The following is a 19,161-nucleotide window of genomic DNA, read 5'->3' on the forward strand; positions in this document are numbered from 1 at the left end:
GGTTATATATTAGGTATAAGGCTCAGTACATACAGACAGTGCTCAGTACCACTTCCCTGGTTGTATATTAGGTATAAGGCTCAGTACATACAGACAGTGCTCAGTACCACTTCCCTGGTTGTATATTAGGTATAAGGCTCAGTACATATAGACAGTGCACAGTACCACTTCCCTGGTTGTATATTAGGTATAAGGCTCAGTACATACAGACAGTGCTCAGTACCACTTTTCTGACAATTTATTGGCAGCTCTAGTCGGCTTTCATTATCTTGATCAGAACGCCCATAACCCAACCAGCGATAGAGCGACAGATCTGGGAATTCATGACGGTCTCGGTCAGCAGCAGGTCCATGATATAACCCTGCAAGGACAGGACAGTAAGTATGTGCCCGCTTCGGAGCTGGCACCAGGGGCAGAAGGGTAGTGGGGTACCTGGATGCTGTGGGAGATGCAGCCGTGGGTGCGGTGAGTGTACCCCACAGTGTTCAGAGCCTCCCTGACATACTCCTCGCTGGACTTCACCAGGATGTTGGTTCCCGGTTTTTCCGTCATGTTGGTGGACACCAGGTGCGGCAGGACTGACTGGGGACACACAGAACAACAGTATGTAAATGAGAGATCAAGCCGTCTTCTGATTGGCTCATAGTGCTCAGGATAAAATTACAGTCACCTCCAGAGCTGCACTCACTATTCTGCTGTTACATCATGTCTTATCCTCCAGAGCTGCACTCACTTTTCTGCCATCACATCATGTCTTATCCCCCAGAGCTGCACTCAGTATTCTGCTGTCTTATCATGTGTTATCCTCCAGAGCTGCACTCACTATTCTGCTGTTACATTCTGTCTTATCCTCCAGAGCTGCACTCACTATTCTACTGAATGCCATGGGATCTGTTAGCATTGCCTAGATACAGCAGACAGTCCTCTCATAGTAAAGATGCTGATGGAGGCAGGGAATGTTGTGTAGTGAATTAACCAGCAGGGGGCAGCAGAGATATGTAAGAAGCTATTATAGTATAATAATCATGGTGCTCAGGGTGTGACTGACACTTTGTACTTGTGCTCTACCTGCCACTCGCAGCGGGTTTAAATGTTACTAGAAGATGTATGGGGCTGTCTAAAACGACCACTGATATTGGCTGTCTAGAACGACAGATGATACTGGAGGTAATAGGTGTCAGGCATGATGGAAAATCAAGTCTGACCCCTTTGTTCTGGGAGAGATAAGACGCAGCGAGAGTCAGTTATGTATGGGAGCCTTAAAGTGTTTGTGTCACAGAGAAAAATAGGTCTATACTGACATTATTCAAAATGTATTTTTTAAAATACACTACCAATTGAAATGTCCTTATTTTTGAAGGAAAAGCACTGTACTTTTCAATGAAGATAACTTTAAACTAGTCCTAACTTTAAACAAATAGACTCTATACATTGCTAATGTGGTAAATGACTATTCTAGCTGCAAATGTCTGGTTTTTGGTGCAATATCTACATAGGTGTATAGAGGCCCATTTCCAGCAACTATCACTCCAGTCTTCTAATGGTACAATGTGTTTTCTCATTGGCTCAGAAGGCTAATTGATGATTAGAAAACCCTTGTGCAATCACGTTCACACATCTGGAAACAGTCTAGCTCGCTACAGAAGCTACAAAACTGACCTTCCTTTGAGCAGATTGTGTTTCTGGAGCATCACATTTGTGGGGTCAATTAAACGCTCAAAATGGCCAGAAAATGAGAACTTTCATCTGAAACTCAACAGTCTATTTTTGTTCTTAGAAATGAAGGCTATTCCATGCGAGAAATTGCTAAGAAATTGAAGATTTCCTACAACGGTGTGTACTACTCCCTTCAGAGGACAGCACAAGCAGGCTCTAACCAGAGTAGAAAAAGAAGTGGGAGGCCACGTTGCATAACTAAGCAAGAAGATAAGCACATTAGAGTCTCTAGTTTGAGAAACAGACGCCTCACAGGTCCCCAACCAGCATCTTCATTAAATAGTACCCGCAAAACACCAGTGTCAACATCTACAGTGAAGAGGCGGCTGCCGGATTTTGGGCTTCAGGGCAGAGTGGCAAAGAAAAAGCCATATCTGAGACTGGCCAATAAAAGAAAAAGATTAAGATGGGCAAAAGAACACAGACATTGGACAGAGGAAGACTGGAAAAAAGTGTTGTGGACGGATGAATCCAAGTTTGAGGTGTTTGGATGACAAAGAAGAACGTTTGTGAGACGCAGAACTAATGAAAAGATGCTGGAAGAATGCCTGACGCCATCTGTTAGCATGGTGGAGGTCATGTGATGGTCTGGGGTTGGTGCTGGTAAGGTGGGAGATTTGTACAGGGTAAAAGGGATTCTGAATAAGGAAGGCTATCACTCTGCACCGCCATGCCATACCCAGTGGGCAGCGCTTGGTTGGAGCCAATTTCATCCTACAACAGGACAATGACCCTAAACACACCTCCAAATTGTGCAAGAACTATTTCCAGCAGAAGCAGCAGCTTCTAAATTATCTGTTGCCCTTGGCTACAGCCCACCAGGCTCAGTTCAATGGCAATCACATGATCTGCCTGATTAGTGCTGGCAGTTGGTTTTCACTTCACATGCAAGCAGGGAGGATTGTGGGAAAGTGTCTGCACTGTTACCTGGTAACCGCAGGGTCACAGTTCAGAGGGGAAACCAGGAAGTGATTAGATACATGAGGAAGAAAAATGGTACAGGGGTGTTAGTTATTTTTTTAAAAAAATATATATATATCTATCTATCTATATATCTATCTATCTATCTATATATATATATATATATTTATGTATGGTATTGTAGTGTCCCAGAGTGCAATTCCTGCAGCTGGGCCTAGGGTGGCACCTGTTCACAAGGAGGTACTTTTTATGTTTCATATGATAGGATTTGTTACTGCAAACTATATTGTGTAGTCTCTGTGTTGTGTAGTCGCTGTGTTGTGCGATCTCTGAAGCAGTGTAACCGGCAGACAGAAGGTGGGTTACACTGTCTCACATAGACACTACACTGACTGTGAGGCAACAGTGACCCCCACAGTCTTTAGTGGGTACTGCTTTTGTTGTAGACGTTTCTTTCTAGAACCTGCTAGGAGGTGGGTGGAGCATGCTAATGTGCTCCACATAAAGGGCCTGCAGATACAGAGTATGGGTGGGTTCATACTGAGGAATTCTCAGTATACTGAGAATACTGAGGATAATGTCTGCGGAATTCCTCAGTCCTCAGTATGAACCCACCCTATAGCTGAGACAAGTAAGTTATTGAAGTGACAAGTAAGCTAAGAACAAGTAGAGAAGCTGCCAAGAACACCAGAGGAGAAAATCTGCTGATAGAGGGCAATAAGGAGTTAACAGTTGGATTACAAGCTGAGCAGCAAGGTGGATGACAGCTGGAGGTGAGACTAATGCTACGTTTACATGGAGGGATAATTCGCCCAATCGATCGTTTAACGATTTTGAAGCAACGATTTGGTTTTTATAACGATCAGCGTTTAGACGAATAAATCGTTAGAAAAATCGTTATTGCGATCGTTTTTAAGATCACTTAAGCCCATCTTTTACATAGGGTGAATCTTTGAAAGACTGTTTACACGAAGCGATCTGCAAATTTTTAGCGAACTATGAACGACGATTTGTGAACATGTTGAAAGATCAAAATGAACGATTTTTCGCTCGTCGCTTGATCGTATGCTGTGTTTACACGGAACGATTATCGCTCAAATGCGATCATTAGAGCGAAAATTCGAACAATAATTGTTCCGTGTAAATGCAGCATTAGAGAGACTGACAGAGTTTGTGGGGTGTGTTTTCCACAGGAAAAGGGCCTGCTTTTCCACAGATAGTGGGATAGTGATAGTGGCGGCAGAGTTAACTTAGGCCTTTTTCTGAGTTTGGAGGTAAGATGTACAAGGACCCCTGAGCACTAAGCAGAAAGCTAGTAAGCACTCAAGGACCATTGGGGAAGCGGGGATCACAGGATCAGTGTGTCCACCAGAGTCCCATTTGTAATGACAGACTGAGGTCTGAGGCATATCATCTCTCCACATACTGCCACTCTCTACACCAAGTACAACAACCCATTCAAGGCCACCTATGCAACTGGACTGTACAAGTTCCTTTGAAGGGAATCTGTCAGCACCCAGGACCTACCCAAGATGCCGACAGTGTTCTCTAGTTTGCAGTCCCATCGTGACCATGGTACCTTTTGGCAATTTGTCGGTGGAGTGTATTATGCACAATCTAGGGTCTCCTACTGTAACGAAGAGTCAAACAGGAGTTGTGTGTGCCGCACTCTGGCCGCCTCACCACTCCTTCCCCTCCCTCTTCTTTATGAATAGTCTCTGCATCCAAGCCTCCTGCTCGCTCAGTTTACAGCCAGTCTCTCCGATTGTTTATTTCAGACATAAACTGCCTACAGAGACCAACAACCTTTTTTTTTTTTTTATTGGGTTCAATTACCCTGATGGAAATAAAATGCAGTTTTTTTTTTTTTTATTATTATTTTGTATTAAAAAAAAAAACCTGGATTTTAAAATTAATTTGGACCTGATTGGGAATTCTTGGCACTTTTATGGTGTGTTCACACCTACAGGATCTGCAGCTGATTTTCTGCAGCAGATTTCATTTAAATAACTGAACACAGCATCAAATCTGCTGCAGATCCTGTAGGTGTGAACGCACCCTTAAAAATTATACAATGATGAGAAAAAAAACCAAAACTACATTTAATTTCCATCAGCGGTATCAATCCTAGTAAAAAAGCTATTATTGGTTTAAAGAGGAGTGAGTTACCCCTAGACCACAGCTCCAACACAACTATACCTGATTGCAGATCAGTCCTCTGTAGGCAGTTTATGTCTGATGTAAACACTCAGAGACTGGCTGACAGCTGAGTGAGCACAAGGCCAGGCAGTATTGATTATTCATGAAGGAGAGGGAGGAGGAAGGAGTGGTAAGGCGGCCAGAGTGCGGCACAAACACTGAGCCACAACTCCTCATTGACTCTTCAGTACAGTAGGAGACCTGAGATTGTGCATAATCCACTGAACGGAAAAATTACCAAAAGGCAACATTCTCACTAGGGGACTGCCGGCCACAGCACACTGTCAGCACCTCAGGCAGTGTCGGACTGGGGTACCTTGGGCCCACCAGGGAAACTGACTCTAGGGGCCCACCCTACATTTAACTAGCGTCAAACCTTTCATGTTAGTACAGCAACTTTGCATAGAGCTCTCTGTGTAATCAGCAATGCTAGCTCACCGCCAGTCACTTGTACAGTCGTTTCTGTGGCACCATATGCAGACAGCACAGTGCCACATACGGTTTTTTAAAGGGTTTTTTTCACATGCAGAAATTCAGCTCAGCACTGCCATCACTTCCTGATTCATTTAGAGAAACACTATCATATGAGAATACCCTTTTAAGTGAATCAGGGACACCTATCAAGGGATATATACACTGCTGGGGAGGGGATATATATACACTGCTGGGGAGGGGATATATACACTGCTGGGGAGGGGGATATATACACTGCTGGGGAGGGGACATACATACACTGCTGGGGAGGGGATATATATACACTGCTGGGGAGGGGATATATATACACTGCTGGGGAGGGGATATATATACACTGCTGGGGAGGGGATATATATACACTGCTGGGGAGGGGATATATATACACTGCTGGGGAGAGGGGGATATATACACTGCTGGGGAGAGGGGGATATATACACTGCTGGGGAGAGGATATATACACTGCTGGGGAGAGGGGGATATATACACTGCTGGGGAGGGGATATATACACTGCTGGGGAGAGGATATATACACTGCTGGGGAGGGGATATATATACACTGCTGGGGAGGGGATATATATACACTGCTGGGGAGGGGATATATATACACTGCTGTGGGGGGGATATATACACTGCTGGGGAGGGGATATATATACACTGCTGTGGGGGGGATATATATACACTGCTGGGGAGGGGGATATATATACACTGCTGTGGGGGGGATATATACACTGCTGTGGGGGGGATATACATACACTGCTGGGGAGGGGATATATATACACTGCTGGGAAGGGGATATATACACTGCTGGGGAGGGGATATATACACTGCTGTGGGGGGGGGATATATACACTGCTGTGGGGGGGGGATATATACACTGCTGGGGAGGGGGATATATACACTGCTGGGGAGAGGATATATACACTGCTGGGGAGGGGGATATATACACTGCTGGGGAGAGGATATATACACTGCTGGGGAGGGGGATATATACACTGCTGGGGAGAGGATATATACACTGCTGGGGCGGGGGATATATACACTGCTGGGGAGGGGATATATACACTGCTGTGGGGGGGGGATATATATACACTGCTGTGGGGGGGGGGATATATATACACTGCTGTGGGGGGGATATATACACTGCTGGGGAGGGGATATATATACACTGCTGGGGAGGGGATATATATACACTGCTGGGGAGAGGATATATACACTGCTGGGGAGGGGATATATATACACTGCTGGGGAGGTGATATATATACACTGCTGGGGAGGGGATATATATACACTGCTGGGGAGGATGTACATACTGTGCTGAGGGAGGTGGCATCTGGAATGGTACTGGGGGTCCTATACAGAGTTTAGAGCAATATTGGGTGGGGAAGGGGCTACTCATATACAGTGTAGTGGGGAAGGTGTCGCTAATGTGCTGTGGGGAGAGCACCTGCACAGTGTTGGGGTGTCACTGGCTCCTAGCAGGGCAACTGGAGGCCATTAGATGACAGCAGACACTGCACATCCTCTCACCTCTGTCTGTGTTGCTGTCATCTCTCCTGACTCCAGCCATCCTGTGTCTGCACTTCCTTCTCCCTGCACTGTAGCCCCGTCCATACAGCCGAGCCTTCCTGCTGCCCTAAGACACGCCCCCTGCACTGATGATCACTCAGGTGACGCTCTGTGTACAGTGCGGCCTCTCAAAGGCCCATAGACACACTGCAGGAAGTCCCCGCTCTCTGAGGCCCAGCAGTGGGGACACATGGGGGCCCTGACAGGAAGGTCTGAGGTGACTGGACTGTGCTACGTCCTGTACTGTGCAGCAGCAGCTGGGCCTGGAGCTGCTAAATAGAGAGCCTCCTCTTCAGGGGGGAGGAAGAGGGAGGGGCCCACCGGGGGTTTCCCCGGCTCCCCGGTGGCCCAGTCCGAGCCTGACCTCAGGTATGGCCCAGGAGCTGACAGATTCCCTTTAAGTAATCAGTAAAAAAATTATTGTTACACAGCCTCCATCCTTGTCTCCCTTTTATCTGCTCCACCTCACTATCCTCAAGGAGCCATCTTGCCGGACAGCCGTATCAGGGTTTGGCTCCAGGGGATCTACAAGTCCACACGATTGACCACTATACACACTGGTGCAGCCCCCCCCAAATTCCTCCAGTGGCCCCCATAACATGCAGAGATCACAGGGAAGAGCCAGAGAGTAGTCTGAGACCATGACAAGTCTGAGTAAGGCTGCGGTGTACCACAAGACCCAGCCATCCTGCAGCTTACAGCACTACAATCACTCTGCAGCTCTCAGTGTATCCCCTCATTCTCTGTATTTAGGAGAAGGAGGCCTAGCTGTCTACAGCCTATACTACTACTACCACCACCATCATCCTCTCCTCACACCCTCTCGCTCTGCAGTTCTCAGTGTATCCCCTCATTCTCTGTACTCAGGAGAGTGAGGCCTAGCTGTCTACAGCCTATACTACTACTACCACCACCATCATCCTCTCCTCACACCCTCTCGCTCTGCAGCTCTCAGTGTATCCCCTCATTCTCTGTACTCAGGAGAGTGAGGCCTAGCCGTCTACAGCCTATACTACTACTACAACCACCATCATCCTCTCCTCACACCCTCTCGCTCTGCAGCTCTCAGTGTATCACCTCATTCTCTGTACTCAGGAGAGTGAGGCCTGGTGGCCTACAGCCTATACCACTACTACAACCACCATCATCCTCTCCTCACACCCTCTCGCTCTTTTCCATGCACCCCCTGGCACAATGCAGTACACATCTGATTTTACCCTCTTTGCTTTGTGACACCACCCCTTTAAGGCACTTTATGACTTTGCAGCATTTTTGGTTTACTGCCCTTTGTACCTGTGGAAGGTTACATTATAAGCCATCCCTGTAGATTATAGAGCGGCCAGGGTCACCCCAGGGAAGGGGGAATGTTGTTTTTGGCCCTGGAGGACATCAGAGACGTCAGATAACAGGAGATGGAGGCCGGGACAGGGGTCACACTGATCACTATTTTTAGCTGCAACCAGAAGTAACACTGACACAGAGAAAATTTTGTGTAAGGATTTGCAACTTCTCTATGTGTTGGACCCCGGCCTGGTGATAATAGTGTGTGTGACCCCGACCTGGTGATAATAGTGTGTGTGACCCCGACCTGGTGATAATAGTGTGTGTGACCCCGACCTGGTGATAATAGTGTGTGTGACCCCGACCTGGTGATAATAGTGTGTGTGACCCCGACCTGGTGATAATAGTGTGTGTGACCCCGACCTGGTGATAATAGTGTGTGTGACCCCGACCTGGTGATAATAGTGTGTGTGACCCCGACCTGGTGATAATAGTGTGTGTGACCCCGACCTGGTGATAATAGTGTGTGTGACCCCGACCTGGTGATAATAGTGTGTGTGACCCCGGCCTGGTGATAATAACGTGTGTGACCCCGGCCTGGTGATAATAGTGTGTGTGACCCTGACCTGGTGATAATAGTGTGTGTGACCCCGGCCTGGTGATAATAGTGTGTGTGACCCCGACCTGGTGATAATAGTGTGTGTGACCCCGGCCTGGTGATAATAGTGTGTGTGTGACCCCGGCCTGGTGATAATAGTGTGTGTGACCCCGGCCTGGTGATAATAGTGTGTGTGACCCCGGCCTGGTGATAATAGTGTGTGTGACCCTGACCTGGTGATAATAGTGTGTGTGACCCCGACCTGGTGATAATAGTGTGTGTGACCCCGACCTGGTGATAATAGTGTGTGTGACCCCGACCTGGTGATAATAGTGTGTGTGACCCCGGCCTGGTGATAATAGTGTGTGTGACCCCGGCCTGGTGATAATAGTGTGTGTGACCCCGGCCTGGTGATAATAACGTGTGTTACCTCGACCTGGTGATAATAGTGTGTGTGACCCCGGCCTGGTGATAATAGTGTGTGTGACCCCGGCCTGGTGATAATAGTGTGTGTGACCCCGGCCTGGTCATAATAGTGTGTGTGACCCCAGCCTGGTGATAATAGTGTGTGTGACCCCGGCCTGGTCATAATAGTGTGTGTGACCCCAGCCTGGTGATAATAGTGTGTGTGACCCCGGCCTGGTGATAATAGTGTGTGTGACCCCGGCCTGGTGACGCCAGGATCTCCTGCCGCCCCTTCATCCTCCATATGCACCTGGACTATTATCCCGTCATGTCTGTACTCAAAGTTCAGCGAACGAGAGAAGAAATCCACGAAGACCTGAAAAAGAGAGAGGAGAGTGATGTCATAGTGATAATAGCAGGTGACTATGATGATGATGAGAGTGATGTCATAGTGATAATAGCAGGTGACTATGATGAGGGAAGTGATGTCATAGTGATAATAGGTGACTATGAGGAGGAGAGTGATGTCATAGTGATAATAGCAGGTGACTATGAGGAGGAGAGTGATGTCATAGTGATAATAGCAGGTGACTGATGATGATGAGAGTGATGTCATAGTGATAATAGCAGGTGACTATGATGATGAGGAGAGTGATGTCATAGTGATAATAGCAGGTGACTATGATGAGGAGAGTGATGTCATAGTGATAATAGCAGGTGACTATGATGAGGAGAGTGATGTCATAGTGATAATAGCAGGTGACTGATGATGATGAGAGTGATGTCATAGTGCTAATAGCAGGTGACTATGATGAGGAGAGTGATGTCATAGTGATAATAGCAGGTGACTGATGATGATGAGAGTGATGTCATAGTGCTAATAGCAGGTGACTATGAGGAGAGTGATGTCATAGTGATAATAGCAGGTGACTATGAGGAGGAGGAGAGTGATGTCATAGTGATAATAGCAGGTGACTATGATGAGGAGAGTGATGTCATAGTGATAATAGCAGGTGACTATGAGGAGGAGAGTGATGTCATAGTGATAATAGCAGGTGATTATGAGGAGAGTGATGTCATAGTGATAATAGCAGGTGACTATGAGGAGGAGAGTGATGTCATAGTGATAATAGCAGGTGACTATGAGGAGAGTGATGTCATAGTGATAATAGCAGGTGACTATGAGGAGGAGAGTGATGTCATAGTGATAATAGCAGGTGACTATGAGGAGGAGAGTGATATTAGTAAATATGGTGATGCTATATATTATAGTGATGCGGGTGATTATAGTGATGATATGGGTGATTATAGTGATGATATGAGTGATTATAGTAATGATATGGGTGATTATAGTGATGCTAGTGATTATAGTGATGATATAGGTGATTACAGTGATGATATGGGTGATTATAGTGATGCTGGTGATTATAGTGATGATATGGGTGATTATAGTGATGCTGGTGATTATAGTGATGATATGGGTGATTATAGTGATGCTGGTGATTTTAGTGATGATATGGGTGATTATAGTGATGCTGGTTATTATAGTGAGGATATGGGTGATTATAGTGATGCTGTTGATTATATGGATGATATGGGTGATTATAGTGATGCTGTTGATTATATGGATGATATGGGTGATTATAGTGATGCTGGTGATTATAGTGATGATATGGGTAATTATAGTGATGATATGGGTGATTATAGTGATGATATGGGTGATTATAGTGATGCTGGTGATTATAGTGATGATATGGGTGATTATAGTGATGCTGGCGATTATAGTGATGATATGGGTGATTATAGTGATGATATGGGTGATTATAGTGATGCTGGTGATTATAGTGATGATATGGGTGATTATAGTGATGCTGGTGATTATATGGATGATATGGGTGATTATAGTGATGCCGGTGATTATAGTGATGATATTGGTTAAATATAGTGATGCTGGTGATTATAGTGATGATATGGGTGATTATAGTGATGATATGGGTGATTATAGTGATGCTGGTGATTATAGTGATGATATGGTTGATTATAGTGATGATATGGGTGATTATAGTGATGCTGGTGATTATAGTGATGATATGGGTGATGATAGTGATGCTGGCGATTATAGTGATGATATGGGTGATTATAGTGATGATATGGTTGATTATAGTGATGCTGGTGATTATAGTGATGATATGGGTGATTATAGTGATGCTGGGCGTTACTATAGTGATAGTGACAACAATGAGGATTATCACTAGGGCCTTCCGTCTACAGCCGTGCTATGGATCAGTATGCTAGGAATATTGTGGCCCCTATAGAAATCAGTGGGACGTCCTCATCCTCTCTATGTCTCCGTTGTCATACAGAAACATCACAGAGCTGTTGTCATGAAGGCCAGGGGCGTAACTACCACTGTAGCAGCCATAGCGGCTGCTATGGGGCCCACCGCATCAGGGGGCCCCGAGGTCTGCTCCTGCGATACACTGGGCCCCCAGAGCTGTCATTATTTACAACATAAGCAGGCCTCCCAGGATTTGAAAATGTCACTTTAACTGAAAGAACACCAGTTATGACTACACTTAACAGCTTAGTGGTCAGTCGGGAGGGGGCCCAATCAAAAGTTTGCTATGGGGCCCAGCCATTCCTAGTTACGCCACTGATGAAGGCGCTATATGGCGGCACATGCAGTGATATGGGCCATAGCTCACACTGGCGGGCATTGGTATGCGGGCACAGACATGGCATCCTCTGTGATGTCATTGTCAGCTACATGTCATGTATGGGATTCCTCCAGTACCTTAGTGCAGCTGTATATATTCACCAGCGGGTACGGCCGGGCCCCGGCAGCCGAGGACAGGTTTATGATGACTCCTCTCTTCCTATAAAGAGAGAAGACAATGCCAGTCAGCATCACAATTCTGTGTGTGTCATCAAGTACAGGGAGGTAGAGGTTCATGTGCACTATAGGGCGGGTTATATTATCCTGACAGGTCTCCTCTGATAATATGATTTGTGGTCTCTGCTCCTTTAGTTACTTGTTAATTCACCAGGAAACTGTAATGACTCTACACAGTGCAGCAGAGCTGAGCGTACAGTTTAATGCAGCAGAGCCGAGCAGTTTAGTGCAGCAGAGCTGAGCGTGCAGTCACACTAATACATATTCACAGGCAGTAATCCTGTACACACACAGTCATGGCCTCAGCTTCAGGCACCTTGGGTGGTAAACTGTTAGAACTCAAGACTGATTCTCTGTAACAAAGAGAAGTGTCTGCTGGGGATGCAACAAAACGTAAAAACATCTCCCCATACCACCACCACACCTCTGCACCACCGACACCATTACCATACCTCTGCACCACCGCCACCATCATACCTCCGCACCATCATCGCCATACCTCCCCACCCCCACCAAACCTTTGCACCACAACCATACCTCTTCACCACCACCACACCACCACCACACCACCACCATACCTCTGCACCATTCCTGGGAGCACAATCCTGGTCATCTGCAAAACAGGTTTATAATGTAAGAGCAACACATATATATGGGGGAGGGGTTGCACAGAGGGGCCTTTACTATATGGAGGGCTGCACAGTGTACTATATTACATGAGGACTGAACAGAAGGAGCCTATACTATATGGGGACAGCACAGAGGGGTCTATACTATATGGGGGCTGTACAGTATTCTATATTACATGAGGGCTTAAAAAATGGGCCTATACTATATGGGGGCTGCACAGAGGGGTCTATACTATATGGGGGGCTGTACAGTGTACTATATTACATGAGGGCTGAAAAAAATGAGCCTATACTATATGGGGGCTGCACAGAGAGGCCTATAGTATATGAGGGGCTCCACAGACAGGGGCCTTATACTATATAGGGGCCTTATACCATATTGGGACTGCAAAAAGACATGATACTAAATAGAGGTCACACAGAGGAGTTTATACTGTATGGCTACTGCACAGAGGGGCTTGCCACCATATGGGGACCGCAATGAGGGGCCTAACTACTATATAAGGGCTCAGAACCTACCTATCATTATATGAGGGCACGGGAGGGGATGGGCCTAAAACTATATAGGGGCAACGAGGGGCTTAACTACTATGAGTGCTGGAGCAATGAACATAAAATGTTTCTCTGTCAGATTCTGGAGAGAGGATTTATAGGCTTGAGAAGTCTTCAAGATGGCCCGGCCTGGTTAAAAAGGGAAAAGTTAATGACTCTGATCAGAGAAGATGCCCCATGTGAGTCACTGAATGTAACTGCACTGTAATCACCTAAAGATGCTGATCTGATGCTTTGTAAACCAGTATAACTAAATTTCTGAATATTGCATCAAATCTGCAACAGATGTATATGAGAACGTAACGCGAGAACATCCACTGTTCCACTAGTTTTAATTTTCTAAGCTACATTACACTAAGGTACCGACGCTTCTATGTTAGGTTTTTGGTTAGCCCAACTCTTCTTGAACATTGTTCAACTCTCTTGCCATCCTTCTCAGCAGTGGCTGAAGCTTAGAGGGAACATTGCTCTGGTATCAGCCTGCAGGAGGAGGAGGAGGAAGAGGAGGAGACTCATAGCTCCCTCTATCTGTATCACCCTGCAGGAGGAGGAGGAGGAAGAGGAGGAGACTCATAGCTCCCTCTATCTGTATCACCCTGCAGGAGGAGGAGACTCATAGCTCCTTCTATCTGTATCACCCTGCAGGAGGAGGAGACTCATAGCTCCTTCTATCTGTATCACCCTGCAGGAGGAGGAGGAGACTCATAGCTCCCTCTATCTGTATCACCCTGCAGGAGGAGGAGGAGACTCATAGCTCCTTCTATCTGTATCACCCTGCAGGAGGAGGAGACTCATAGATCCTTCTATCTGTATCACCCTGCAGGAGGAGGAGGAGACGCATAGCTCCTTTTATCTGTATCACCCTGCAGGAGGAGGAGAAGACTTATAGCTCCTTCTATCTGTATCACCCTGCAGGAGGAGGAGGGGACTCATAGCTCCTTCTATCTGTATCACCCTGCAGGAGGAGGAGACTCATAGCTCCTTCTATCTGTATCACCCTGCAGGAGGAGGAGGAGACGCATAGCTCCTTCTATCTGTATCACCCTGCAGGAGGAGGAGACGCATAGCTCCTTCTATCTGTATCACCCTGCAGGAGGAGGAGACTTATAGCTCCTTCTATCTGTATCACCCTGCAGGAGGAGGAGGAGGAGACTCATAGCTCCTTCTATCTGTATCACCCTGCAGGAGGAGGAGGAGACTCATAGCTCCATCTATCTGTATCACCCTGCAGGAGGAGGAGGAGGAGACTCATAGCTCCATCTATCTGTATCACCCTGCAGGAGGAGGAGGAGACTAATAGCTCCTTCTATCTGTATCACCCTGCAGGAGGAGGAGGAGACTTATAGCTCCTTCTATCTGTATCACCCTGCAGGAGGAGGAGGAGGAGACTCATAGCTCCTTCTATCTGTATCACCCTGCAGGAGGAGGAGGAGACTCATAGCTCCTTCTAGCTGTATCACCCTGCAGGAGGAGGAGGAGACTCATAGCTCCATCTATCTGTATCACCCTGCAGGAGGAGGAGGAGACTCATAGCTCCTTCTATCTGTATCACCCTGTAGGAGGAGGAGGAGACTCATAGCTCCATCTATCTGTATCACCCTGCAGGAGGAGGAGGAGGAGGAGACTTATAGCTCCTCCTATCTGTATCACCCTGCAGGAGGAGGAGGAGACTCATAGCTCCTCCTATCTGTATAACCTGTATTGGGTATACGCTGGTTACTTACATGGAGCACGGAGAATACATTGCAGTTTATGATGTCTTCTAGTCTCTGGAAATCAAACACAAATGGAAGATATAATTATTTCTGATCAGTAATATTAGTGATGTATTGGAGGGTTGTGATTTCTGATCTGCTGATTATCTTTTCCCCTGATGTCCATGTCTACTATTGTTCTGGGTTTATATGCAGACGGCTTTCTCTATTAGCAGTGATCATGGAGCTCACCTGGTTTAGATCCGGGGTGTCAAGAAATCTTCCTGTTCCACCTAAACTCATCCCAACGTTATTCACTATAAGAAGAGAAAAGAGCGGGTAATGTATCACTGGCGTCCGGCTCTACTGGTACACGGCCCGTCAGATAATGGGGCATATTGTGATCAACCTCAATGCCCTCATAAATAGACGGAACACTTTGAGGCATCTTGGACGTCCATGCTCTTCTGTCTGGTGTAGGAACATTGGAGATCTGAAGCCCATTAGATCTGAAGCCTACCTAGAACGCCGATATCCAGATCCTTCAAGGCCTTCTCCACCTTTGGATAAATCTCAGATCCTCCTGTGAAGTCCACCTGGAAGATCTTGGTTTTTCGTTGGGTCTGTTTTTCTAAGGAGATAAGATACATATCAGGATTAGGTCTTCATCATTGATGTTGGATGTCCTGAGTATCTTGACTGTTGACTTGATGTCATGGTTGGGATCTCCCCGTCCCTTACCTATCTCCTTTGCCACTTTTTCTAGTTTCTCCACCGTCCGACTGATGAGGACGACATTGAAGCCCCTCCTGGCCAACTACAGAGATGATAGAGAGGAATGAGGCAGATATAACCAATAGATGAATAGACCTCTAGACCAGGGTCCACTAACCTCCATGGCGTACTCCTTCCCGATTCCATCGGTTGCCCCAGTTACCACTGTGGGAGAAGGTCACAGAATATACTTCATGTAATCTTATCGCATACGTAACAATATACACACCCTATTCTAGCAGGAGAATTGTTGTTAGACACCATATTTGGTAGTTCTTACCAGACTGAATGTGGGTGTGACATGACTGCCGCAGTTGTGGGTATACAGGGCGTCACTTGCCCTCAGTTAACCTCTAATACACAGTGTTATAAAGCACCAGCACCCTGTACAGATATTAGATTACCTCCCGTTCTATTGTGATACTGGTGAAAGTTCAATAGCTGCACCTGTTCAGCCACTGTTACTGGGGACATAATGGGGGATCACTATGACTGGCACTGTTACTGGGGATATAATGGGTATCACTATGATTGGTACTGTTACTGGGGACATAATGGGGATCACTATGACTGGCACTGTTACTGGGGATATAATGGGTATCACTATGACTGGTACTGTTACTGGGGACATAATGGGGATCACTATGACTGGCACTGTTACTGGGGACATAATGGGGGATCACTATGACTGGCACTGTTACTGGGGATATAATGGGTATCACTATGACTGGTACTGTTACTGGGGACATAATGGGGATCACTATGACTGGCACTGTTACTGGGGATATAATGGGTATCACTATGACTGGTACTGTTACTGGGGACATAATGGGGATCACTATGACTGGCACTGTTACTGAGGACATAATGGGGATCACTATGACTGGCACTGTTACTGGGGACATAATGGGGATCACTATGACTGGCACTGTTACTGAGGACATAATGGGGATCACTATGACTGGCAGTGTTACTGAGGACATAACGGGGATCACTATGACTGGTACTGTTACTGGGGACATAATGGGAATCACTATGACTGGTACTGTTACTGGGGACATAACGGGGATCACTATGACTGGCACTGTTACTGGGGACATAATGGGGATCTCTATGCCTGGCACTGTTACTGGGGACATAACGGGGATCACTATGACTGGCACTGTTACTGGGGACAATATGTCCAAGATAACAGTGTCGGTTATTGCCATTATGTCCCTAGTAACAGTGCCAGGGACAGTAATTACAGGTCATGGTGTACTAGTGTATATACAGGTCATGGTGTGCTAGTGTATATACATGACATGGTGTAGTAGTGTATATACAGGTCATGGTGTACTAGTGTATATACATGACATGGTGTAGTAGTGTATATACAGGTCATGGTGTACTAGTGTATATACATGACATGGTGTAGTAGTGTATATACAGGTCATGGTGTAGTAGTGTATATACAGGTTATGGTGTAGTAGTGTATATACAGGATCTGGGCTGTGTGTATATACAGGTCATGGTGTAGTAGTGTATATACAGGATCTGGGCTGTGTGTATATACAGGTCATGGTGTAGTAGTGTATATACAGGATCTGGGCTGTGTGTATATACAGGTTATGGTGTAGTAGTGTATATACAGGATCTGGACTGTATATACAGTATTAGGAGAAGTATATGGTTCCCTGGTAGTCCCGGTGTACCCCGTCCCTCTTACCTGCCCATCCTCCATACTGCTTGAGGTTAGTCCTCCACCACCGGGACAGTAGATGGTTCCTCACCCCGCTCAGCAGAGTCCAGACCTGTTTTAGCACTAGATATGATAGAGCCAGGAGCCCCAGCAGGTGGAGCCACTGAGAGAACCTGGACCCCTCCATGTGATGTTCCCTGCGCTGATCCTGCGAGCTCTCACCTGCGCTGATCCTGTGAGCTCTCCCCTGCACTGATCCTGTGAGCTCTCACCTGCGCTGATCCTGCGAGCTCTCACCTGCGCTGATCCTGTGAGCTCTCACCTGCACTGATCCTGTGAGCTCTCCCCTGCACTGATCCTGCGAGCTCTCACCTGCGCTGATCCTGTGAGCTCTCACCTGCGCTGATCCTGCGAGCTCTCACCTGCGCTGCGAGCTCTCACCTGCACTGACTGATCCTGTGAGCTCTCCCCTGCACTGATCCTGCGAGCTCTCACCTGCGCTGATCCTGCGAGCTCTCACCTACGCTGATCCTGCGAGCTCTCACCTGCGCTGATCCTGCGAGCTCTCACCTGCGCTGATCCTGCGAGCTCTCACCTGCGCTGATCCTGCGAGCTCTCACCTGCGCTGATCCTGCGAGCTCTCACCTGCGCTGATCCTGCGAGCTCTCACCTGCGCTGATCCTGCGAGCTCTCACCTGCGCTGATCCTGCGAGCTCTCACCTGCGCTGATCCTGCGAGCTCTCACCTGCGCTGATCCTGCGAGCTCTCACCTGCGCTGATCCTGCGAGCTCTCCCCTGCGCTGATCCTGCGAGCTCTCACCTGCGCTGATCCTGCGAGCTCTCACCTGCGCTGATCCTGCGAGCTCTCACCTGCGCTGATCCTGCGAGCTCTCACCTGCGCTGATCCTGCGAGCTCTCACCTGCGCTGATCCTGCGAGCTCTCACCTGTGCTGACTGATCCTGTGAGCTCTCACCTGTGCTGACTGATCCTGTGAGCTCTCACCTGTGCTGACTGATCCTGTGAGCTCTCACCTGTGCTGACTGATCCTGTGAGCTCTCACCTGCGCTGATTCTGCGAGCTCTCACCTGCGCTGATCCTGTGAGCTCTCACCTGTGCTGACTGATCCTGTGAGCTCTCACCTGCGCTGATTCTGCGAGCTCTCACCTGCGCTGATCCTGCGAGCTCTCACCTGCGCTGATCCTGCGAGCTCTCACCTGCGCTGATCCTGCGAGCTCTCACCTGCGCTGATCCTGCAAGCTCTCACCTGCGCTGATCCTGCGAGCTCTCACCTGCGCTGATCCTGCGAGCTCTCACCTGCACTGATCCTGCACACTCTGCCCTGCACTGATCCTTTGAGCTCTCACCTGCGCTGATCCTGCGAGCTGTCACCTGCGCTTATCCTGCGAGCTCTCACCTGCGCTGATCCTGCGAGCTCTCACCTGCGCTGATCCTGCGAGCTCTCACCTGCGCTTATCCTGCGAGCTCTCACCTGCGCTGATCCTGCGAGCTGTCACCTGCACCAACCCTGTGATGTAACTGCAGCGCTGCCCTTCCTTCTCTGGATGTAAGTGATTACAGACAACTCCCTCTTTATTTAACCCCGTCATGTCCATGTGGACGGTGTGAGCCGTAACATAATATTTGCCATACATCCAGGTAAGGGAGCAGGCGGAGGAGGGTGTCATGTGATCAGGGTTATCTCTCTCCTCACCCGCCTTTCTTGGCTTACATAGCATTTTTTTCCAGTCATGTTTTTTTGAATATTAAGTTTTTTTGA

The 19,161-nt window shown here is 47.4% G+C and overlaps 1 protein-coding gene across 2 annotated transcripts; it reads right to left on the reverse strand.

Moving 5' to 3' along the window:
* Positions 1–223: 223 nt before the first annotated feature.
* LOC138770213 (very-long-chain 3-oxoacyl-CoA reductase-B-like) lies at positions 224–18,896 on the reverse strand. Of its 2 annotated transcripts, XM_069949145.1 has the most exons (12): positions 18,495–18,896; positions 17,411–18,444; positions 15,821–15,867; positions 15,670–15,745; positions 15,449–15,559; positions 15,181–15,245; positions 14,959–15,003; positions 12,632–12,666; positions 11,955–12,036; positions 9,471–9,536; positions 433–582; positions 224–361 (listed from the first exon to the last, which is right to left on the reverse strand). In XM_069949145.1, the coding sequence occupies exons 2-12, from the start codon at positions 17,568–17,570 to the stop codon at positions 251–253; spliced, it is 948 nt and encodes a 315-aa protein (XP_069805246.1). In that variant the 5' UTR covers positions 17,571–18,444; positions 18,495–18,896; the 3' UTR covers positions 224–250. The 2 variants fall into 2 exon arrangements, with proteins under 2 accessions (XP_069805246.1, XP_069805245.1); XM_069949144.1 differs by having other exon boundaries at positions 17,411–18,896.
* Between the last annotated feature and the right edge of the window lie 265 nt (positions 18,897–19,161).

The sequence above is a fragment of the Dendropsophus ebraccatus genome, chromosome 1, assembly GCF_027789765.1.
Source record: "Dendropsophus ebraccatus isolate aDenEbr1 chromosome 1, aDenEbr1.pat, whole genome shotgun sequence".
NCBI lineage: Eukaryota > Metazoa > Chordata > Amphibia > Anura > Hylidae > Dendropsophus > Dendropsophus ebraccatus.

Excerpts from the sequence above, each read along its gene's own strand:
- LOC138770213 (XM_069949145.1), bottom strand. The coding sequence starts at position 17,570 with ATGGAGGGGTCCAGGTTCTCTCAGTGGCTCCACCTGCTGGGGCTCCTG. Across the intron at positions 12,667-14,958 it reads ATGTATTCTCCGTGCTCCAT|ATGACCAGGATTGTGCTCCC; the intron begins GTAAGTAACCAG and ends CCTGTTTTGCAG. Across the intron at positions 9,537-11,954 it reads ATATATACAGCTGCACTAAG|GTCTTCGTGGATTTCTTCTC; the intron begins GTACTGGAGGAA and ends TCTCTTTTTCAG.